At 36.2% G+C, this 25,228-nt stretch overlaps 3 protein-coding genes across 3 annotated transcripts in view; 1 reads left to right on the forward strand and 2 right to left on the reverse strand.

The window, feature by feature from the left end:
* Positions 1 to 25,228, reverse strand: part of LOC111510203 (myrosinase 1) — a 408,217-nt gene that overhangs the window by 304,370 nt on the left and 78,619 nt on the right. The gene's annotated exons all lie outside the window — the stretch shown is intronic.
* On the reverse strand, positions 6,984 to 24,308 carry LOC111510183 (uncharacterized). Its single transcript, XM_023166073.2, has 3 exons — positions 24,148 to 24,308; positions 11,821 to 11,952; positions 6,984 to 7,546 (listed from the first exon to the last, which is right to left on the reverse strand). Exons 1-3 carry the CDS (start codon positions 24,194 to 24,196, stop codon positions 7,338 to 7,340), a joined length of 390 nt encoding a protein of 129 aa, XP_023021841.1. The 5' UTR covers positions 24,197 to 24,308; the 3' UTR covers positions 6,984 to 7,337.
* On the forward strand, positions 12,039 to 13,717 carry LOC141480828 (uncharacterized). Its single transcript, XM_074171474.1, has 3 exons — positions 12,039 to 12,581; positions 12,641 to 12,862; positions 12,919 to 13,717. Exons 1-3 carry the CDS (start codon positions 12,411 to 12,413, stop codon positions 13,564 to 13,566), a joined length of 1,041 nt encoding a protein of 346 aa, XP_074027575.1. The 5' UTR covers positions 12,039 to 12,410; the 3' UTR covers positions 13,567 to 13,717.

Raw genomic sequence — 25,228 nt, forward strand, 5'->3', positions numbered from 1 at the left:
ATAAAATCATTCTTGAATATGTTGAATGATTCTCAAGTTGAAATAAACTTTTGCCTCATTCTCATCATCTTTGGGATAGTACAATAAAAAATCACACTGTAACCCTTGATATTTCTTATGTCTTTGACCTATTGCTTGGTAATCTGCCAGGTTACTCTGAGGTCCAGCTGTCAGCTGGACACTGTTAACAACGAGTTTTAAATTACAATGAAGACCTGGTTGAAATTTTCGCTTGGGACGACAATCAATCAAGGATTTGGTGATTTTTTCAAGAAGATATGTGTGTCAGAACGTACGTTAAAGCTGTGCTTGTAAAAATCCATGGAAACACAATTCATAAGATTGAAACAAATTTAGTTCAATTCATAGACAACATGCTAATTTTTCCTCTATTTTCATTAGAGTTTTTAAAAGTTATTGAAAGATTGTTTGAAAAGATTTGTTATTGTTAATATCGTGTGTTATGGTAAAAATAATCATCGATAGAGGATTTTGCATTCTGAAATTGATGGAATTCATTATCCAGATTTTAATTTCTTGCCTTTTTTCAGCTGATGATGTCGTTTAACAAAAACGACCTTCGTCAACTTCATCGAATCCCGTGCTCACAATTTTTATGCTGACGGAATTATTCGACTTGTATTTCGGTGACGAAAGTACACTGATTCAAATGGCGCTCAAGACAGTTATCAACTACTTCACATTGGTTATGAATCAACGATACCTAGTAGTGAGTATTAGTGGAGTTCAATCTCAACACCAAACTGTTATTTTTAACACTTCGACACGTGTTTCGATCCCCAAGTGATCGTCTTCAAGTAAAATAGGCAAAAACAAACCTTATGAATGCAAGACATGATGTGATACCAGGATTACCAAAACCTTTAGATGTTCATCTAATAAAATCATGTAAAAAAATTACATACGACTGTTACAAAAGCAATGAGATTCCTAAAACTGAAAGCGTAAGAAAGAAATTGAATACTTCCGGCCATAACGTGAGCCGCTGTGACAAAACTCTTCAGAATTGAATAAAAAAACTAGGATTTAGATTTGAAATTATAAACAACCGTCAAACAGTTATGGACAGCAGAAGAATAGTGGAAATACGTAACACATACTTGGAACAAATAACTGAATATAGACAAGAACAACAGCGAATTTTCTATTCAGACGAAACTTGGTATGACACTCATGACACAGTTACGAAAGGGTGGACTGATGGTTCGAGAATGTGTACGCCTAACATGCCTGCAAACAAAAGATCGCGACTAATCATTGTGCATTACAGAGGAAGTGAAGGATGGAAGAACATGGAAGCTAATATTTACGAGGAATGGTTTGAAAACACATTGATCCCAAATTTGGATGCAAATAGAGTAATAGTTCTTGACAACGCTTTCTCATTCGCGACAGCTCATGAAAGTACCGAATAAAAATTCGAGGAAAGATGAAATACGAAGTTTTTCAATGGATAAAAATTTGAATTTTGAAGATTACTATACCAAAAACCAACTACTTGAAGTTTTACAGACAGAAACATTCGAAAAAGTGTATGCCCTTGAGAGTATTCCTGAAAAGTATTGAAACACCATACTGGGACTTTCCCCCTACTTTTGTGTTTTCAATCCCATCGAATTGTTTGGAGAAAATTGAAACAAAGCATTAGGCGTAAAAATAATTTTCCAAAATTTGATTAGAAGGTAATAGAGCTAATTAAAGAAGAAGTATGTAATATAACCGAAGAAGACTGGCAGAAAAGGATCAAAAAAGTAATTTTAGTTGAAAAAGACTATATGGAGATTGTACACTTCCATATTAATGGTGGAAATAAATTCATTATTGATTTAAAAGACGACAGTGATAGTGAAACAGACAATATGGAAGAGGAATTACGAAAGCTTCCGATTTTATTATAATCATAAACGAATATTGAATAACGAAATTAGTTAGCTCCCTAACTATATTATTGAAAGAGAGGTAGGTTGCACTATATCGTTTACTTGAACTATACACTATTCACCAAAGGTTCCAAACAGTGCATCATAAATACATACCTAGTAGTTTTTAATGAAATCAGTACAGTTGAATTGTCAGATTACAGTGAAGAAGATTATGTCAACATTCAATTTCGATTATCACTAATTTAGAATAAATGAATCAAAAATGCTTGTGAAAGTCAATTTACGAAAAGTTTTGAGTAATCCTTGTACATTGTGGTCTGTGTTACATCTCAGCGTAATAATTTGATCAGACTTAGGTCACTTAAGGAGAAGTTTGAGACCTGCCCACTGAAATTCAGTTAATTGGGTGTTGATCATAAACAATTACGAAATTATGAGTAGCACCAATTATTCATTCAAGTATGAAATGAATTGTTTGATTCGAATGATATTTATTGTATGATTGTTAATATTTTCATTCCATTCTGAATTTTCATATTGCATTTAGAACTCTTAATCTGAACTATTCACGAAAGCAATTTATATCAACTTGATTTACAAAAACGGTCCAGCACAATATCTCAGAGTAGTAAAACCTAATTTCTTATGAACAATACTCCTACAAAAATAACTGAAATATCATCTAACCGGTTCTTGGATGTTGATAAATATGAATCTTAAATAAATATGACTACAGTACCAAGTTGAAGGTCAAATTGTTTGTTGTTCGTTGCGTCATTTATACTTGAACACTGGTTATTGGTAGTCATTTTTCAATATAACATGGATATACACAATAAATATGTCAATACACCAAAGAGAATGTAAAAAGGCTAGTGAATTAATTGGCAAATAAATAACTGTACTTAGTAACATTCGTTGGTGATACTATTAGTTTTAATTATTCTTCAAAGAGTTCTGTATTACCTCTACTCGAAAATGTAATCACAAATATGGAACAATACCACACATATTCCATTAAACCGATTTCAAAATCAAGGTTTTTTTTTGAGAAACACAATTATCATGAAATATACGCATTAGTATCGAAGTCACTGAGATGTGACCAGCAGTTTTTAAACTGATTGGTGTTCATTTTTGGGAGTTAATTCTACAAGAATATAAAATCTCCTGAGCCAAAAATGTTGATATTGGGATTGACAGTACTCAAACCACTATAAAAAATAAGTACCAGACACTTTTGTTTGAAGGTTGTCGTATGTTTCATAGTGAATTTCATTAGTTCGGTCTTTCATTGTCTAATATGATTTTTAAATGATTTGAAATCCCTGAAAGAACCAATATAATTGAAAATTAAAGATAAAAAGTTGAAAATAACAATTATTTCAAGCAAAAAACTCTGGAATGGAATTACAGTGAAATAAAATACAAGAAAAAAACATGAAAATTGAACAATCAAATAAAAGAAAGGTTCAAGCCAAGTTATTTGACGATGTATTCACAATCGTTTTCGTGTGACGACTGGACTAATTCTCCCGAGAGATGACTTCATATAGGTCATTCGAGTGCTTTCACATATCCCCTCTTCCATCTTTCCGCTTCACAGGTTTACCGGGAGATAACTGTTTGGAGGGAATTGGCTGAATACGTTATTTGACAACATATATGCGGCTTCTTTGAACTTCCTCCTGAACCAGTGTTCCTTCCTGTGGATAATCTCAGCTTGGGACCACTTAATGTTATGTTGATGAGTTTAAACATGCTCTGCTATTCCCGATTTGCTGGTTTTTCCTCGCTGTGTGTGTTATTGTGCTCGCCAATGATGACTTTCAATGGCTTCTTAGTTTCACCGATGTATGATTCTCCGCACTCGCAGGGTATCCGGTAAATGCAATTCTTGGAATCGTAGTCCGCGTTTGGTGGCCTGGTTTTCGTGAGGCTGCTACGGCTAGTGTTTCCGGATCTGAAGCAGGTTCTAATGTTGTACTTGGACCCAATTCTTCTTTTGTTTTTTGACAATCATCTGATGTAAGGAAGTGCAAGCACTGGTTGTGACGGCTTCTCTCCCTTGCGAGGCTCCTGCTGTCTTCTAGCCAAAGTCTGTTCCACCGTCACTTTGGAGTAACCATTCCGTTGAAGATCATTTTTGATGATGTCTAGTTCCTTCTCGAGACCTTCTCTCGTATTACAGAGCCCGAAAACACGGTCTACTAGAGACTTGATGATTCTTCTTTTAGTCGATTGATGGTGGTTGGATTTTATGGTTCAGATACTGTCCCGTGTGAGTGGCTTTTCGGTACACAGATGTTTCTGACTTAGTGTCGGTTCTCTTCACCAATACGTGGCAATTCGTTGTCAACTTCCTTTTCCATTATGGAAGTGATGGAAGGTCTTACACTATTGATGTGCTTCCGAAAGATGCTTCAAGAAGTCGAGGTTCCTTGTGGGCTTCTTCAATTGCCAGAACTAGAACCGTTCGTTGACAGTTTGCCACTATATTGAATTCTCTGAAGGAACAATAAACTTGATACAGCAACTCAAACTCTTGTATTCAGATTAGTTCCTTGTGGTGTACCCCTGTTCCGTTCTGAGCACTATTTAGTTTTGAATTTACACATTTTCATAATTCACGTGAAATACAACACACATTTCTACTATACAAAGGACTCACCATTTGCATCATTTTCAGTTTGAAACAATCCATTAATTGAAGTCTGCAATGACCTATATTGACTGGCTATTCGATGACTTCGGCAGGCCTGATTTATTTTTCAATCCTGTCAGAACCAAACTTGTGAACTTTGGAAAACACCGAGATGTATTTGAACAACAAGTGGGAGTGGGCAAACTACACTGCATTGAATCTTAAACTAAACTTAAGATTCAGTGAACATGTCGCGTCAGGTAAACATGATCTTACAGATATTCATAATTCAATTTTGATGTTTTGAGGACTACTTTACCCAACTTTTCACAAAACTGTTCTAGTTACAAGATGTTTTTCATACTAGGTCTGTAAAATTAATCTTTCTCTTCGCAAATTACAAACCAAAAAATTTCGAAATACTTTACAAATACAAATAAAATTTTCTTTTGAATAAAATTTGAATCACATCATTTTCACCTTTTGACATTCTAACAATGGAAACAAATTCAATTTCCATCTTCTTTTACTTCTTTGGCTTAGGGAATCAAAATTATGCCTTCATCACTCACGATATTATAAAAAATATGATAAAAGTGATCGATACTTGATCAAAATCAATTATAAAGTATTGAAAAAAATATTACAATTTGATATTTCCACTTGACAGTTTACAAAACCGCGACACATGTCTTGCTATACAATAGCATCATCAGGCGTCACAATACTGACAAATTTCTACATGATGAATCAGTATTAAATCTTTTGATTTCTGAGCATTCCAAAATGTTGAGTTTTGAATATTTCTCTCCCAAATGAAACACGACGTGTTCGTACCCTCTGTATTTTGAAATAGTATTTTCTTTCAAAAAACAACTTTTATCCTCTTTCATTCTTTCGTAGAGAGTTCTTTCGGTTTGGCCAATATAAAATTTAGGATAAGAACACAACTCAACTAATATACTCCTGATATATGCGACACTGAAGTTTTATCCTCATTATTTTTCATTAATTTACCCAAATTAGTATTTGTTCTGTAGGCTACATCCACATCTCCGTTTTTTAAAATGAATTTTTAGAAAAAAATGAATTTGACCAACTCTGAAAGATAAAATCAATGCAATATAAATGACTAGCAAGCCGTCTATGTGGTGGAGTCCGTCTTAAGAATCACACGTTGAAAGGTAAGACCTTGTTAGTCCTCAGCTCGCACAAGTTTAGACTTTTGAGAGTTGTCGTTTGTGGGGGGGCTGGTTTAACAGATTTTTTCAACAGTTGCAGATTGGAATATATACCTAACTGCATGATTTGAATGTATGATTATTCATGAAAAAAAATCTTTTTAAAATCTGTTTTTCCGTTTATCAGCTGTCGTCCCCATACGAACGAAAACTCTCAGAAGTTGAGAAACTTCTGCGAGCCAAGAACTAACGAGGTCTTACCTTTTAACGTGTGATTCCTAACACGGTTGCAAACTCGTCCCAGCTTCAACCAGATAAATTCTCTCGAGAAAAATATCTGGTCGAGGCGGGAATCGAACCCACGGCCTTCCAATCGTGAGTCGGGCGCACTACCACCGCGGTCAATTCTACTGCGGCCAAGAGTGGAGGTAGCTATCCCCTTTTGAATAAATGCGTGAATTTTGTTATTTCTGGCTCTCACATTTTCGTAATCATCCATTTGGCCATCGTTCAAGTAGACCTGGGTCCATTTGTGTGGTTGATTTTTTAAGCGAATTACCACTGCCAAAAATAGTTGGCAGACTGCATTGAGTTTCGTGTATGTTTGATAGAATACAATTGTGGCATTACATCCTTTTCGTTGATATAAAACAATGACGTGAAATATCTGATTTGAATCTGTAGATTATTATAGCAGAGATTCCAATCCATTCTCGTTTCTTGATCGATAACAATTTTGTCTTTGGTTGAAAATAAGTTTTTTAAATTTGAATGTAATAATCTATCGTAACAACTACAGAGGTAAAAAAATAGACAACTACTTCCTGGGCTAATACCACGCTGGATATTGGATTATACCCGACAGAGAGAAGTTATTAGGTTTTGGAGACCATTGTCTACCAAAACAGTATTTTTTGTCGAAGTGAATGACAGAACAAAATCAATAAAGACGTCTAAAATGTATTTCATCCTTTTTGGCAGTTGGAATACATGGTCAGAAAGTAAGCAAGTGAGAAGGAACTGCTGAACTGGTGAACATAATTGGCTTTTGGATCGTTAACATATTATTTCCGGTGATTAGTTGTTTTCTTTATTTCAACACCATTTCATTGTACTAATTTATGATATTTTTCTACATTATTCTTCATATCGGAAAAGAAATCTAGTCGACCCAAAAAGAGGTAAAAACTGTAACTCAATTTTTTTGAGTTTCAAACACTGGATGTGCTGAACAATTGAAATAAAATTAGATCATATAGTTCCTACAAATTTATGTAATCAATTACAACATAGTGCGTGATTAAGTTTACATCTATCATCTAAAAAAATAACAAATATTTTCCGACAAAATCAATATTGAATTTACAAAAAATCTTACAGAAGAAATCGAATAATCTAAGATTAAAAATGAATTCAGTTCATCTCAAAAGGTACATTAATATGAAATATTTCAAGCTGATCATAAAGAGTATCCAATTTATAAGTTCGTGAAAATGAAATAATGGAACATCTACAACATTTCCATGTCGTAACACAGGTTTGTATATATTTTTCAACTTTTATCAGCTCTTAGAAATTTACATTTTGAATTCTCAACAACATAACAAATTAAAGTAAATATTTCAGGCCGAGGGAAGCCAGAACCATTCCTGCGACAACGGTAAAACTCAAGCTGATGTTTGACGCTGAATTACAAAGGTCAACTTTGCAGGTAGGACACTTGACATCAGTAGCTCCATCTATTGTTGGACAGATGATATCACCAGTTTTGGGAGCTAAGGCGCAGCTCCTCTTGATCATGTCTTTTCCTGCCTTGTCTGAAACAAATATCACCATTTTTCAATAGTTTTGAAGAATATTTTCAGCAGTGAGAGAATGAAAGTCAGCAATGAAAATATTTCAGGGTATATCTCAGATGATGTCACCAATAAAGTAATAATAATAATAATAATAATAATGTTTATTCACAGATATATCATTATATACATTTGATAGAGAATTTAGTTGAACAAACAGACAATACCACAAAAGTCACAGAAGTGACTTGTGCGTGATAACATAAATATGACAGATAATAACATTATTAATAACACATAAATAATAATAATAATTGAAATATTACATTTTCACAATGACATTGAAATATCTCAATCATGAAATAAAATGTATTGAAATATCTATTAATCTGTTTTTAATAATCAAATTTGATGGAGAAGGTGTAATTAGATCCAAACTGAAACTATTACAAAAGAATCAACAGTCGAACAGAACGAATGAAACCGGGGTACATAGAAAATATTCTATATATTTGTGTACTAATTTTGCTGTAAGATGTTATTTTTCAATTTTTTCAATTATTTGGTGGATCGCTTTCCGGTTCCTCTGATATACATATGTTTTCAACTCTCTTTTGAATTTTGATATCGATTGTTGAATTTTTATTTCATCAGGAAGAGTGTTGAAAGCCCTTGGACTCAAAAATTGATGACTTTTCTGGCCTACTGACTTGCTCATCATCGGTTGGACAAATTTGTTTCTTCCTCTGGTAAGATACGTATGATCCAGATTGAGAAGGTCAATTTTTTTTTGGAATACTGCAATATTCAGCTGTTCAAAGTATATTTGTCTCAGATCAAACGTTTTTGTCTCTTTATATACTTGATCACTGGAGTATCTACTATTTTTATTCAGGATGATTTTCAAGAATCTTCTTTGGGATACTTCCAATGCATCTAGGTGTGTTCTTGACACCCCGCCCCATCGGTGAATGCCGTATTTCAAGTGCGGTTCGACAAGACTTTTGTACAAAATGATTTTCTGATCTTGGTCCAAGTACTCCGTCACATACTTGAATCTATATAAAATGCATCGCAATTTTTTCAATAGATAGCTAATATGCTGATCCCACCGAAGATGAGAATCTATGATGATTCCTAAATATTTAATTTCTTCTTTTGGTTTTATTGCACATTTTGTTAGAATAATATCAAACGTAGGAAGAAATGCATCTTGACAATTAAATGGTAGGTGGTGTGTCTTTTCGAAATTTATTGATAAGAGGTTATAGTCGAACCACATTTTCAATTTATTGAGGTCTGTTTGAATTTTATTTTTCAGGTCATACCAGTTGTTGTCTGTATAAAAAAGGACAGTATCATCAGCAAAGCTTGTGATTTTTCCACTTTTTTCCGCACATAGTAGGTCGTTGAGGTATATTGTGAATAATATTGGTCCCAGTACCGTTCCTTGGGGTACTCCACATGTAATGGATTTTTTCCGACTCGTTTTCCCTTTGAATTTCAATATTTGCCCTCGGTCTGTTAGATAATTCCTTAATAATTCATATGAGTTTTCGTAGAAGAATGGAATGGTCAACGGTATCGAAAGCCTTCGTGAGATCTATAAATACTGCTATTGATAGAATACCTTTATCTAATGCATTGTATATGTCTCCAGTTAAGACCTGAATTGCGTCCTGGGTAGATTTTCCCTCCCTAAAACCGTATTGTGTTGTTGCAAGTAATCCATATTTGTTAATAAATTTGCTCAATCTAGTTTTCAAAATTTTTTCTAGTATTTTGGCGAGGTTTGAAATCAAGGAAATAGGTCTATAGTTACTCATATCAGTTTTATTTCCGTTTTTATAAATAGGCGTGACTACCGACAGCTTAAAGGCAGAGGGAAATTCACCTGTTTCCAGAGATTTATTAATTACAATATTTAATGGTTTTTTTATATAGTCTGCTATGAGTTTTAATGTTTCTGCCTTTAAACCGTCGATTCCCGGAGCCTTTTTATTTTTCAGTTCATATATAACATTTTTTATTTCCTGTTCATCCGTCGGATTCAAAAAAATTGTTTTCTCATGAATTTTTTTATGTTCTACATAATTTAAGGGCTTCTCAATTCGTTTTGCTAAGTTTTTGCCGATATTAATGAAGAAATCATTGAATTTCTCTGCGATTTCAGAAAGTTCGTTTATCATCCTGCCGTTTTGATCTCTAATGGTGTTTGTTTCTTCACTCTTCTGGATATTCAACATTTCATTTACAGTTTTCCATAGTTTCGTTGATACGTTTTGTTCATTACTTATCCTTTTCTTATAATAATCTTTTTTAGCTTTTTTAATTTGTTTTTCTAGTTTCTTTTTGAACTCTGAAAGTATCTAAAATCCCAACAAAAAACATTAGTCTTTAAACACAAATGGAGCCTAGAAAAATTACCATTATGTATGTAGTGTGATGACGACTTTTTCTGCAGAATCGATGCGTTTCACATTTAGAATTAATGAAATAGGTCCCAATATGGGTTAGGTTAGATCTAAAGTGAGTGGGTCTATTCGATCCACCACCGCAACCCGCAAGGGTTTATTGTGGCTCACAATATGAAACATCAGGCACAAAGTATGTGCTCTGTTGTTTCATCATTTTCCAAGCAGCTGTTGTAGCTTTCTGTCTGTTTGTGGATTTCTATGGCTTCCCGTACAAGCCGACTATGGTATCCATGATCGGGTGCAAGTAGTTTCGCATCTTCAAACAGTATCGTATGATCTCCTTCACTAAACGCGTGTTCCGCTACTGCCGATTTTTCTATTTGACCTAATCGACAGTTTCTCCGATGTTCATTCAGCCTTGTACCCATGCATCTTTTGGGGGTACCAATATTAACTTTTTAGCAAGTGCATGGTATACGGTATACAACCGGAGCTGATAGTGGATCTCTTTTGTCTTTCGCAGGTCTCAGGCTTTGCTGTATTTTCCTAGTGGGCTTGAACACTGTTTTTATGTTATGCTCATGTTATGCTTGGAATTTTTCCGATTATATCTGTAACCCTAGGGATATACGGTAGACACGCACGTGCAACCGTTTGAGTTTTCTCCCTATATTGACTTGTAGACGTCTTCAGTTTCATGACCTTGTTGATCTCGGTTACACTGTATCTATTCGATCTCAAAGCCACTTGAAGATGTTCCAATTCTTCTTATAGGTGTTCCGGTTCACAAATTCTATGGGTACGTTCCGTTAGGGTGTTGATAATTCCCCGCTTTTGACTTTGGTGATGGTTGGAAAGTGCATGCAGATATCTGTCCGTGTGTGTCGATTTTCGGTACACTTTATGTGTCAGTCTTGTGACACGTCTTTCGACAAGTACATCTAGAAAAGCTATTCGTTGTTCCTGTTCAGTCTCCATGGTGAATTTGATGCTGGAGTATTGAGCATTTATGTGGTTTAGAAATAGGTTCAGTCTGTTTTTCTCATGTCTCCAGATAACGAAGGTGTCATCCACGTATCGTAGCCAAATGGTTGGTTTGAAATCAAAAGCTTCGATTGCCTTCTTCTCAAATTTCTCCATGAAGAAGTTGGCTATCACTGAGCTGAGTGGGCTTTCCATCGCTACGCCGTCTAATTGTTCAAAGAAATCGATACAGACGGACAGATATCTGCATGCACTTTCGAATCATCACCCACGTCAAAAGCGGGGAATTATCAACACCCTGACGGAACGTGCCCGTAGAATATGTGAATCGGAACACCTACAAGAAGAATTGGAACATCTTCAAGTGGCTTTAAGATCTAATGGATATAGTGTAACCGAGATCAAGAAGGCCATGAAACTGAAGACGTCTACAAGTCAAAATAGGGAGGAAACCCAAACGTTTCTACCGTACATCCCTAGGGTTACAGATAGAATCGGAAAAATCCTAAGGAAGCATAACATAAAAACATGGTTCAAGCCCACCAGGAAAATACAGCAAAGCCTGAGACCTGCGAAAGACAAAAGAGATCCACTGAGGTCAGCTGAGGGGGTATACTGTAAACCATGCACCTGCGGAAAAGTTTACATCGGTACCACCAAAAGATCCATGGGTACAAGGCTGAATGAACATCAATACAGATTACGAACTAGAAATCACGAGTCATCGGTGAACCTTCAAAATGAATAAACCTCTGAAGAGGCCAGCCACTCGTGCTGGCGAAACTCAGGATATAGTTCCAAACCACGAAGGTCTTCAAACCCGAACGAAGATCATAACACTAAAAATCTTGGCCGCGAAAGCCTTAATCATTTTATCAAAACTGTATGCCCTACCTTTGTATGACACCTTTTGGCAAACAGGTTCGTGATTGGGATCAGCACTTTTTCCACATGTTCCCTTCTGCCATTTTTCTTGTGCTTCTTTGCACTGGTCTCCGTCACAGGTGTAGCATTCCAGTGCAGCCACTGAAAAAAATATAGCGGTAATAAAAACTGTGGCGAAATTTTCAGACAATTGCAGCTACTTCAGAATCTCAAGAACATGTCACAATTTTGTCGCATCCGGTGGATTTTATAGTTATTTATGTATCAAGGGAATTAGGAGGGCCTTAATTACCGATGGCAAAGTTTGCGTCCCGAGGGCCTCCGGCCCGAGGGACAGCAATTGCCTGAGGTTATTAAGGCTCATTAATTCCCGTGGTACATAGATAATTTTATTTCTGACCGATTTCAATAAAATTTTGTTCATTTTTGAAACGGAAAAATGTACCAATTCATTACCTTCCCGGTATATTTGAATCAGGTACCGTTGATTATAGTAGAGTTTTCTTGTTGCTAGGTTGTTGCTATGTTACTTGTTTATAAACAGAACTTTGTTATCAAGCTGTGTTTGCGGTGAAAACGTATTTTCTACCCCAAATATAATGGAGGATATTTTGAAAAAAGCTGAACAAGCAAGAGAATCATTAATTCCATCGAAAAGTGAAGCCGTATACCAAAAAGAATACAAGATATATCTGGACTGGCTGACACGGAAAAATGTTATGTCAAAAGATGTCACTGAAACTGTATTTCTGGCATATTTTCAAGAACTGGTAAGGAATTTTCTATGTTTTTCGGTAGATTTGGTAGTAATTGTGTTTATTCGTTTCAGTCAGAAACGTATAGTCCGAATTCTTTATGGACTAAATGGTCAATGCTAAAATCGATGGTGACTATACATGAGAAACGAGATATCACCAAGTTCAATGAACTACAGGCTTTTTTGAAACGAAAGAGTAAGAGTTATAAGCCGAAAAAGTCTGCTGTTTTATCTCTTAAAGATGTTATCAGATTCCTAAAGGACGCTCCTAATGATATTCATTTATTGCATAAGGTAATTTTTTTCTTATTTTCCTTTTTGTGTGTATTTATTTCCTTTTTTTGTTATAGGTTGTTTTGATTATGGGTTATTTTGGAGGATGCAGAAGTCAGGAACTTTTGAATATGAAGATATCGGATATAGAGGACCGGGATTCCGTTATGGTAGTGAAACTACCGGAAAGTAAAACTGGTGTATCGAAGAAATTTACAGTTGTGGATGAAAAAGAGTTCTACGCTTTGCCTTTATTAAGACTTTATATGTCTTTGCGTCCTAAAGGTATTGAACGATTTTTTTTGAGCTTCCGACAAAATAAATGTACATCTCAGCCAATTGGAAAAAACATGTTTGGGAAAATCCCCAGCAAAATCGCAATGTATTTAGGATTGCCAAACTCATCTTCCTATACGGGAAATTGCCTTCGTCGCACTTCTGCTACTGCTCTAGCCAATGCAGGAGCAACTATGACTAACTTAAAAAGACACGGAGGTTGGAAAAGTTCCACGGTGGCGGAGGGGTATTTGGAGGATAGCATCGAATTGAGAAATAAAACGGCGCGTATGTTGTCTACTTTGTCATCAGAAGAGGCAGGTACCTCGACTGTAGTGAACAGAAGCTCCAGCCATACAAAAGAAGAAATTGTTTCCAGTGGCGGAAGTAATTTTCAGGGAACATTTCAAAATTGTACATTTATTATTTGTAATGACGTGAATAAATAAAATATGGTTCAGTTTCCATTTCTATTTATTTTTACTTGTGAAAGGTAGAGGGAATTATAAAATCTATAATGTCCCAAGGGAGTTATGACCCTCTTTATTGATAGCGTAACTATGACGATATAAGCTTATAATATCCCGGTCAGAAATAAAATGATTTTTATTTTATATTCATTTATATTTATCTACCATATCTGGTGGATAAAAGATGATCTTATAAAATGGAAGGGACCCTTTTTGTGACGTGGCGGAGTATAATTGGTTATTTGGGAGATGATGCTGACCATGATAACATTTATAGAATTTTCGCAATAAATTTTATCTAGGACACGTTTCGATAACCGGTAGCTTCATCAGTTACTGCTACATCAAAGTTATTCTACAATGTCTTTCATATAATAGTAGGTATGTAATCACAAAACTTCATTAGATAAATGAATTTATAAAACTTCATAAGATGAATAAATATAGTTCTCAAGTTGACACCCTGTATTGCTAGACAAAAAGAATTGCGTCGATTTATTTGCTTTTCCTGTAGCAGTTTTGGGACTGCCTGGAGCCAAGATAACCCCTTTAAAAGCATTATCGATTCTATGAAGGAAGGGATATTCTTGTCTCGAATATTTGTTCCCGTTTTCTGATTCCATATTCCGTAGTATCATTGCTACGTGAAAACGTGGAAGTTTTAAAAAAGCGTGCAAGCATTTTTTCAATACATATCGATAAATTCACTTAGTCGAATTTCCAAATTGCATGTACAAAAATATTCAACAAGCAGAAACATTTTTGTTGATAAGCATCTATAAATAAGTGAATTAAATGTATGAATGCATATGTCATATGAGAATTTTAGCGACTGGAGAAATGCTCAGTAAAATGGATTAACCGGGCCTCTCAGACAAAAAATGGAAAATCTAATCTCTGCTCTACTTTGTCAAGCTTTCGCAGGGCAGTCAAAATGAATAAAAAACAATGAATTGAACATATAAATTAACGAAAGAAAGTTAAACATGTATGAATTTTTTGGTTTAACAAATGTCAAGTATGGACAATGAACATACATTCCCTAATTATCGATATTTTTGACGTGTGATTGTGTGAGTTGAAGGTCACGCCCTAAACTTCCAAAATTAGTCTTCTGCCGAAGGAACTAATACTAATAGGTCACGAACAAAAACTGGAGTCAGTGGGAACGTTAAAAATAAAATGAAATAAATGGCTGTAGCGGAAACACAACCTTATGTTGTAACATTTCGTATGTGAGCAAATTACAGCGAAAACGCTAAAAATAGCCACGGCTGCGGTATTAATCGGCAGAATACAATTTAATATCTCCGCATTAATATCAACATCAGCATCGGTGATTAAGATGAAAAAACTTCCTACACCAATATTGCTTCACACTTTATAAACAAATTATGCCGTATAATAAACATCGGTATTCATTAGAAATTAAAACAAGTGAACGATCTTGATGTAGAGTTAATCAGGTGATAAGATTTTTTTTCTTCTTTTTTACAGTATGATCCACTGGGTGGAACAAAAATAAATTTTATCCAGTCATTTTAGGTTTTTTAAACCTCAATCTGCGGAAAAATTTCTACTGAGCTGAATTTTGGTATACACTTTCATTATGGCGTTTTAATGAAGATGTGAAAAATCGATATTGATATCGTGCCGGCTAAAAAAGTTATTAGGGTCAAAAAGTCATGAAAATCAGTTTTTCGCGAATATCTCGCGACCTATGGTTCGGAGATCATTAAAGGTTATTATAAAAATTATTTCTCATACGATTATCTACAAAAAATGTCTCTTGCATTTTTCTGTAAAGTCAATCGTTTTCAGACTAGAGCGCTGAGAACGTAAGTAGAATACACCCACATAGGGTATTGTATACCGTATATATATCGAGTGGCCCAACGAAAAGTATGCACCTTGCTTTCCTCCTTTTTTTGTAACTTAACGCAAACATGCTCGGACTGGTCAATTTTGCTTTAGAGGGGGACACATTTCAGATGTATTTTTCTACCTGTGCCTTCAACCCCTAGCGAGGGTGAGTAACCCTAAAATTTTAAATGAAAAGTGGAGTCGAGTGATATATCATTTGAAAGGGAACAAAATTCTCTTTCCAATGATACCTAATTTGTTGTATTTACTTGAAAAGTTATAAAAAAAGCAAGAACATTTACTCGATATTTTTGGTGTTAATGAAAATGCGGAAAAAACGGCATTTTCATCACTACTACATTCCTCAATTTCTCTCGTGCGTTTTTTGGTTCAAATAACAATAGCAGATAAGTGTACAAAAAGAATGCAGGCAAACGTTCATTGATTCAGTTTGGTTGCTTTTGAAATTATTTCAACTTTACTGTAAAAATGGTTTATTCCATTCCTGAACGAGTTGAAATTGTTAAACTTTATTATCAACATAATAGTTGTGCTAGACTTACTGCTCGCCTCTTTAATAACAGTCATCCCGGGAAAAATGTGAATGATTCGTACGTTGCCAAGTTAGTCCAAAAGTTTGTCGATACCGGATCTGTCTGTAATGTGAAACACCAGCCACGGAAACCGATCAGAAATGAAGCAGTGGAAGTCGCTGTTTTGGGACATGTCGAATTGGATCATACTCAAAGTACCCGTCAGCTTGCTGCAGCCTCAGGTGTCTCCCGTTCGTCCATAATACGGATATTAAAAGCCTATAAATTTCATCCGTACAAAATTAAATTAGTACAGGAACTCAATGAAGATGATCCTGATAGAAGGCTGCAATTTTGTGAACAACTGAGCCAGCTACTAATTGATGATCCGCACCTATCATTCAACACGTGCTTTTCCGATGAGAGTGCATTTTTTTTAATGGAGCTGTGATGACAGCTGTGTAGGTCCTAGTAAATGCCTGTCATCCTACTGTGTAGGAATGTAGCCTTGAGGGAATTATTGTATAGCGAAACATCATCAAGAAGTTGACAATTTCATCATATATAATAAAAAAACAAGAAAATTTTGTCAGTGCACCAATTGGTTCAATTTCTTTTTGAGGTGAAATCTTTTGAACAGTGGACAGCTCCTTCTCATTCATATTCCAGACATCTTTTGGTTCAAATTCATACGTTTTCATTACGTCAGTAAGGTATGTTCGTTAAAAGTCAAGGATCACGACAGACTCGTTGCTTGAGGACACCTCAAAGAGAAGCTGGGGTTGACTTTATCCTAGATAATAACAATAAAATGGCCCAATCCTAAGAGTTTTCAATTCGTCAAAGCAATTTTCCGATAAAGTTTTATATCGAGGGACTTTTTAAGCTGAAATTTTCCTATTCTATTCCATAATGGATTCATATTTATATTCACGACCATGACAATCAACAGCTAGTTCCAAGAATTATTAATATGTTTGCCAGCAGGTGAAATTCAGACTGACCTTGTTATTCTATAAAATAATACTTGCTAGTTAGCGCCTGGAGAAACTTCAGTGAGGATATACATGGGCGTTACGAGTAGAATGAATTCCGAATGTGAACTATTCATATCGATTAGTTTGATACTCGACAGTTTTGTCAATGAGACCAATTTCTTCAATTCTTTCTCGAAATGTATTCGGTTTTTCGAAAAATACATCAACTATCATATAATTTTGGAAATTAAGAGTACTAAAACGGCCGATCCTATTTCTTTCTTCATTGAAAGGACTTATGTAAAGAATTCCTTCAGAAAATAAGAGTAAATTGTATCGAAAGAATACGTAAATAGAAGATGCCCTTAGTTATATCAAATATATACAATTGAATGTTGAAGAGGTTAAAGAGTGGTGAAAGGTTAACTTCTCAAAACGATGAGCAGCCACATTCCATCGCGTATTTCTGATATGTTCCGCTCTTGGTGGAATCAAATATGCCAAGTCACTTGAACACCTCCCGTGAATTTATCTGAAGGATAGAGACAAATCTCCAACTTTTCTTCGATGTCGTATGCAATGTTCGCGTCTCCAATCAGGCGGATGGATCTTTTCTGGATAGAATCCAGCAACTTCAGAGTATGTTTGGGGACAGAACAATACTCCAAAGAAGGTATGATCTGAGCCTTATGAAGCAGAAAAAGTTGCTGAGGTCTGTACAGTTTTCTGGTTCGGAACAGTGTTCCAACCTTTTGAGGAGCAGCCTTTGCATTTCCAGCGACATGATTGTGCCAAGACATATTGGTGTATATTTCAACCCCCAAGAAACTTATCGAAGCAGAAAGCTGAATTGTCTGACCCGACATTATTATATCCGGTTTGGAAACATTTATCTTCTTGCTAAGGCATGTTCTACCATCACTCTGGAGTAACCATTCCGTTGAAGGTTACTTCAGAGTGATGGTTACTCCAGAGTGATGGTAGAACAGGCCTTAGCTGGAAGACAGCAAGAACTCCACAAGGAAGTGAAGCCGCCACAACCAGTACTTGTACTTTCCTACTTCAGAGGGTTACCGGAAAGGATAAGAACGATTGGGTCCAAGTATACATACCATCAGGACCTGCTTCAGATCTGGGAACACTATCCGTAGCAGCCTCACGAAAACCAGGCCACCAAACGCGGACTGCGATTCCAAGAATTGCATTTACCGGATACCCTGCGAGTGCGGAGAATCATACATCGGTGAAACTAAGAGGCCATTGAAAGTTTGCATTCCTGAGCACAAGAAACACACACAGCGAGGAGAAACCAGCAAATCCGGAATAGCAGAACATGCTTGGACTCATCAACATAACTTCAAGTGGGCTCAAGCTGAAATCATCCACAAAGAGGAACACTGGTTTAGAGGAAAATTCAAAGAAGCCGCGTATATGTTGTCCAAAAACGCATTTAGTCAAGCTAGCGTAGAGATACGTAACATATGGAAACCTCTAATCAAGCGAAAAACGACCAATTCCCGCCAAACGGTCATCTCCCGCTAAAACCCAATGAAACGGAAAGAGTGAAGAGGAGATAGGTGAAAGCACTCGAATGACCTATAAATAGTCAGATCTCGGAGGAATAAGTCCAGTTATCACCCGAAGACGATTGTGGATAATAACAAACGAAACGTCGTGACATAACTTGGTTTGAAATCTTTCAATTCCACAATTAAAAGTGTAAAAAACATAGAAATTTTCATTTCTCTTTTCATTATGCTCTCCTACTACGTAGTAACGGCTACATCTATCAATTTACTTTTAATTTTAATTTCTCATTTTCTGTTAATAATATTTTTCAATTTTAATTTTTTATTTTTCAGCTTTTTATTGATATTACAATTTTTTATTTGTTTGGTTGTTGCTTGTATGGTATTTCTTTGTAATTTCAGTTTCTTGTTTAATAAAATTGTTATTTTCGGTTAATCTTTTTATTTTCTTCGGGGATTTCAAATCAATTTATATTATATTAGACAATGGAAGTCCGAACTGATGAAATACACCACGAAACATTGTCAACCACCTTCAAACAGTATTCAATTGGTTCTTGTTTTTGGATGGGCTGGACTTCTCTGATCGCAATAGAGTTTGGGTCATGACCATTGTTATATGGTATTTGTTTTATAATATTGAGTTCTTTTTTATAGTTGGAGTAAAGTTGTTTCGATCACCAAGTGATCATCTTCAAGAGGAAGATCAAACTAGAGGAAGATCAAACTAGTTTTATCTTCCCCTTGAAGATGATCACTTGGTGATCTAAACACGTGTCGAGGTGTTAAATGAATGGTTTGGTGTTGGAAGAAACTCCAGTAATATTCATATACCGAGTTTTGAACAGAAGGTTAGCCTTTGTTTATTGTGATAATTAACATATCTATGACGTTTCGATAATTATTTGCTATAATGACCCAACGAAAAATATTTTTTAGGTGTATGCGATAACGATGCACAGCGGACGATAAAGACACTCATTTGCTGCCATTTAGAATACATTCAAAATAACTACCGATAATGTACTTGTTTTGCACAAATGCATTCTTCATTTCAAAACTGACTCGTTTTCGAATTATTCAGTAGCCAAGTTGCCCATATTTTAAGCGATTCTTTCGTTGCGAAATTCTCTTTTTTGAAATTGTATCTTTTTTGAGAAGATTCAAAACTTCCTGCAGAAGCGGAGCTTACGCATAAAATATATAATAGAATTGGCCAGTACTTGATGAAAATCCATAACTCTCGTAATCAAACAACAGTTTTACAAAAACGCAACTCTTGTTTTGCCATTCAACGCCTTCTCGCGTGTCTTTAATAACTACACACATCGGAAAAGTCTAGGAATATTTTTAAAAATGGCAATAATTTTTTTTTAAATCGCTTCAGGGAAAAAAAAGTTGACGAGTGATTATTAGTCGAATGTAACTTACAACAAAATTTATTAAATGGTCAAAAATACTGAGTGCGCATATAAGCAAAACTACAAAAAAATATGGCTCTTCTTTGGCACACCGAAAAAAAATCATAATACAAAAAAAATTGGAATCAGTACAAAGTATGGCCTCCACGCTGGTTTATTACGGGCCTACATCTATCGTGTATCGACAAAATGAGATTGTCAATGTCTTGTTGAGGTACATTTACCCATTCAGCGATTAAAAGCTCTCTCAATTGAAACGTTGTGTGAATGTTCCCCATATGCGGAGTAATTTTTCGTTGAAGCATGTCCCACACATGCTCGATGGGATTCAGGTCCGGTGATTGTGCTGGCCATGGTAATACATCAACTCTTTCGTTGGTGAGCCAGTCAGTCACTAGACGCGCGACATGTGGACGAGCATTATCGTGCATTAGGTGGAAGTTTTCACCAACAGCACCAGCAAATGGACGGACGATAGGTAGAAGAATGGTGCTGAGGTACTGTCGAGCTGTGAGGGAGCGATTTGGAAAAACAAGATCGGTTCTGCCGCCGATCATGATTCCGCCCCATAGCATTACTGTACCACCTCTGTATGTGTGGACTTCCTGGATGTGTCTCAAACGTTCATTATTTCCAGGTCGTCTCCACAGTCTTACTCGACGAGAATCTGGATGAAATCCAAATCTGGATTCGTCTGTAAACAAAACTGTGGCCCAATCATTTGCATCCCAGTTTGGATGTTCTTGACACCACTCTAATCTTCTACCGCGATTGCCTCTCGACAAAGGTGGACATCTAAGTGGCCTTCTGTTGTGGAGATCTGCTTCATGCAGTCGATTTCTGACAGTATCACTAACAATGGTTACCTGGTGCGTCTGCTGCAACACGTTAACCAACTCAGATGCTGTGATTGTCGGTTGTCTTTTTGCGGTTAAGACCAAAAATCGGTCTTGAACTGCAGTTGTAGCGCGTCCTCGCCCTGGATGTTGTTCGGCTGGACTGCCAGTTTCACGGAAACGCCGCCACAATCGACTGATAACACTTTGGGAGACCCCCAAACGAAGAGCTACATCATTTTGTCGCATGCCACCTTGAAGAAGCCCTACAGCTCTATTCATCTCAGCCAATGGTAAGTGATGGCGTTCCATGTTAAAGCACAATATTTCCAGTTTAATTGCTGAGCAAGAACTGCATAGAATGTACAAACTCGACACTTTCAGATTATTCATTTTAGCCGAAAACCTACAGTTTGTAAAAAACTTGATAAAAGATTAGTTACCGTTTTTGCAGGCTTTGTTCAACCCATAGAAATCTACAGGGTGGTCGAGTGTACCAATTTAATCGAAATTAAACGACCTCATGCATTTATTTAGTATGTTATAAAAATATCCCTAGACTTTTCCGATGTGTGTATATTCCACAACGTACCGCTTCGTTCATCTTTGACAGTCGCTTTTATTTACCTACAACTTGGAAGCTGACTGTAACATCAAATTATCTAAAGGAACAATTCTTTCAGGACAGTCTCAACTCCCTACACTGTAGGTTAATGAACTGACACCTATCAGAAAACAACTACTCCCCTGGCTGATACCACGAAGGGCGTTGGATTATATCCGACAGGTGTCAGTGCAGGATTCTTCACTACATATGCTGTTGGTGATAAAATCTGCTAGATTTTATTCAAGAAAGAGTTATCTGCCTGAAAAGAGACCTAAATATCATACGAATCTTCGATAATCTGGAATATCAAAGAAAGTTTGGGAAGTTGTCTTTCTTGTCCAGATGCTTTCACAAGACTCGTCGAACTGACAGCCCGTTTGATATGTCAGAAGTACTATAGCTGCTCTTAGCAGTACAACCTCTAACTCCAGTTTTTTGAAGAACTTCCTGATTAAGTTTCATCCTCAATATTCGGGAATCTCGAAAAAGGTTAGAAAGTTGTCTTTCTTCGGTAGATACTTTCACAAGACGTGTTGAACTGACAGCCCGCTTTTTTTTTGTACCTTGGGAGCTGTCTGACTTGTCCATTTAGTCCAAATCTCCAGAAAACACTCCCTCTTGGGCTCATTGCGTTTATTCTCCCATCTTCTCATGACACCCATTCCATCAGTCTCGTTCCCTGTACTAGTTTATACAGGTTCCATGTTGGATATTCGTCATATTCTTCTGGGCGTAATTTTGTACGTCCATATATTGCCTGCCTCCTGTGATTCAGTGCCTCACATTCACATAAGATGTGTAGAGCTGTTTCTATCCCTTCGTTGCATAACCTGCAGCTGAGGTCTCCGTTGTACAGCCCCATTTTATTCAGGAGTCCTCTAAGCGGACAATGACCGGTTAGTAACCCTGTAATTATTCTGAGCCAATCCCTACTATATTGAAGTACCTAGTTCTTCGGTTCTTTTCTCGGGCGGTTCCCTAATGAAGGTTCTACTATGTTTGTTGCCAGGTACTTTTGTCCAGTACTCTGTGTGCTTCTTATTGGTCCATGTCTTAAACTGGTTCTGTACCAATGATTTTGGTTCATCCAGAGCTAGTTCAGGACCTATATATGAAGTTGATGATCCTCGTCTAGCGCATTCATCAGCTTTATCATTACCTGTGATTCCTGAATGCTCTGGCACTCAATACAAAGTTAATTTGTTCCTGTTTGCAAGTTCATTCAGCTCTTCATGGCATTCCCAGACCAGTTTTGATGTCACCTTCGGGTTTGTCATAGCCCCTAGTGCGGTCTTGCTGTCTGTGGAAATATTGATCCGCTCATTTCATTGAGGTCTCAATTCAATAAGCCTTGCACACTGTAAGATAGCATACACTTCCGCCTGAGAGACGGATGTGTATAGTCCTACTGGATAGCTGTAGTTTAAATTTCTATCCGCTCGGTATATTCCAGCTCCCGTTCCATGTTTGGTCTTCGATCCAGGTGTTTTTTCCAAATATGTTTTCGGGATGACTAATGGTCTTCCTCTCTTCACGGCTTATGGAGCCCGCTTGATATCAACAAGAGCCATATATGTCAGAAGTCCCCGAAAAGCTATAGCTGCTCTTGGCAATACAACCTCTAATTACGCTGTTTTCAAAAACCTGATAACGTTTCATGATAATCTGGATATCCAAGAAGGTTGGGAAGTGGTCCTTGTTCTGTAGATACTTTTAGAAGATACTTTTACAGGAGTATACGGCCAATAAGGAGTATCATCTTCAAGTTATGCGCCGCTCGCGAAAAGAAATATGAAAAAATCGTTCTGTACTGTGGAAAAAAAATTCATGGCATTTGCACCTGCTCATTCGTCATTGCGTAATCGTAATTTTTTGTCAAAAACAACACCGTGATCATGCTTCAGCCACCGTATTCACCGGATTTGGCTCCATGCGACTTTTTCCAGTACGCAAGATTGAAGAGACCCATGAAAGGATGAGTGCATATCTGAACTGTATCAAAAATTGGAAAACACGTTGGCAGAAGTGTATTAGATCTGAGGGGGACTACTTTCAAGGGGACATAATAGAAATTGATCAGTAGGTGAATATTTTTTGAGAGAAATGAGAATGTACCTCCTTTTTTGAACAGACAGCGTATATTCCACGTAACTCGCAACTTCCGCTCAACCGTCCAGTCACTGTCACAGAGTTTCGAGTTCTTTTTGCAGTGCCAGCGGATCTCCGTACATGTTTATTAATCAATGAAGGCATTGAAAAACGAAAACCTGAAACTATGGCTATTTCCCAAAAAACTAATTCCAAACCTGCCATTATTCCAACTTTTACTTGGTGAATCACAAATTTCATGCGCTAAAAAACAGCAAAAGTTAGTGAATGGAAACTAACTATTCACTGATGCATTAGAATAGAATTTCTCTTTGCACTTTGAAAAAGTGTAATGTTCTGTGAAAGATAAGGTGGAAAAGTCAATGGGAATCCAAAAATTCAATTCAATTCAAATCAGATATGGACAATGAAGTACAAAAAAAGATAGAAGACTCCAAAGAAAGAATATAAAAATAGGTGTTTTCCTTTTACACATCTCAAGGACTTTCTGTTTTAGTGACACTTTCGAGTAATCGACGTCTGTAAACAGAATTGAAGAAATATCGAATACATTTTCCAGCAGATGTCATGAAAAAATAGTATTATTGGGTGTAATTCACATGCGTTGAAATTGTGCGCCTATACCTACCTTTAAGAATGAAATAGTAACAAATATATTCCAACTGAACAAAAAATATATACTTACCGGCATGGAAAAGTGCCACACAAGCCAAAATAATCACTAACTTTGCCATGTTTCTTGTTTCTCAATAATTTTCTTTATAAATACGTTGCTACGTGGAATGTTCAAACCGAGCCCGTTATATTCTGGTCAAATATATTATTAAACCGGCAATAGTTGCCTCTAGAGGGAGAGGGGAGTCTCAGTATGGAGGGCATTCGTGACGTCATGTGATACGAGGGGAAAATAATAAAACTGCGCAACTTTTTTACGAGGGATGTACGGTATTTCCTTGTGGGTAGAAGCGTGAATTAGATTGGAATGCAAAACAAGAATCAAGGACTCGGAACGGTTAGCACAAAAAATATAGGACTTTAACACTCAAAGTCCTGATATCTGGAAACACTCAAAAGCCAATTGTAAGGAAAAATAAATAAGCAGAAAGGCCAGCTCACTGTACGTTGCATCGTTTGGACCATCTTGCAACATTCTGAAATTCTTTGCTCGGAAAATGGCGCAAGGGGGTTGACGAGGGTTCAAAAATTTCTTTTTTCATTCTCATATATTTAACTAGAGTCAGTCTTTACTTTTTATCGATTTTCTTTGGGTATTTTTACCTTCCATAATCTGAAAAATATGAATATGTTGATGGAGAACTTTATACACGTGTAGAATGGGTAAACTTTATAGTTTAATGCACAGTTTTTTCTTTGCTGATTCTTTTTATTTCTCAACTTTTTCGACAGATTGTGTGATTATTGTCATGGCTTGGGTTATTAATTTTCATCAAGTACCGGGTCAGTCCATTCAGTCCAAATCTCTTTGACAATCGTATTAAAAAAATACCAACATCATCAACCTGAAAAACAGCGGTTCTTATCTTTAAATTTAAATAAAAAAAGTGTTTTTTATATAATTCAATGTTCATATGAATTCAGTTGTTTCGACAGTAATTTTTCTTTCGTGTAATCGATGTTTATATCAATTCACTTGTTTCGAGATGGGTTTTTTCTTACACTTTTTTGCTTGGTCCACAGATCTTTCTATAGAGTTTATTTTGAAATGGATTTCTTTCTTCCTTTCTTTGGAATATTCCCACATTTTT

The sequence above is a fragment of the Leptinotarsa decemlineata genome, unplaced genomic scaffold (genome assembly GCF_025532065.1).
Source record: "Leptinotarsa decemlineata unplaced genomic scaffold, Ldec_3_MD MMD2_tig00000010_RagTag_RagTag, whole genome shotgun sequence".
In the NCBI taxonomy this organism is placed as follows: domain Eukaryota; kingdom Metazoa; phylum Arthropoda; class Insecta; order Coleoptera; family Chrysomelidae; genus Leptinotarsa; species Leptinotarsa decemlineata.

Coding starts and splice junctions, on each gene's coding strand:
- LOC141480828 (XM_074171474.1), top strand. CDS start 12,411: ATGGAGGATATTTTGAAAAAAGCTGAACAAGCAAGAGAATCATTAATT. Junction 12,582..12,640: donor TGGCATATTTTCAAGAACTG/GTAAGGAATTTT, acceptor TATTCGTTTCAG/TCAGAAACGTATAGTCCGAA. Junction 12,863..12,918: donor ATATTCATTTATTGCATAAG/GTAATTTTTTTC, acceptor TTTTTGTTATAG/GTTGTTTTGATTATGGGTTA.
- LOC111510183 (XM_023166073.2), bottom strand. CDS start 24,196: ATGGCAAAGTTAGTGATTATTTTGGCTTGTGTGGCACTTTTCCATGCC. Junction 11,953..24,147: donor TGTGGCACTTTTCCATGCCG/GTAAGTATATAT, acceptor TATTTTTTTCAG/TGGCTGCACTGGAATGCTAC. Junction 7,547..11,820: donor CCAAAAGGTGTCATACAAAG/GTAGGGCATACA, acceptor TATTTGTTTCAG/ACAAGGCAGGAAAAGACATG.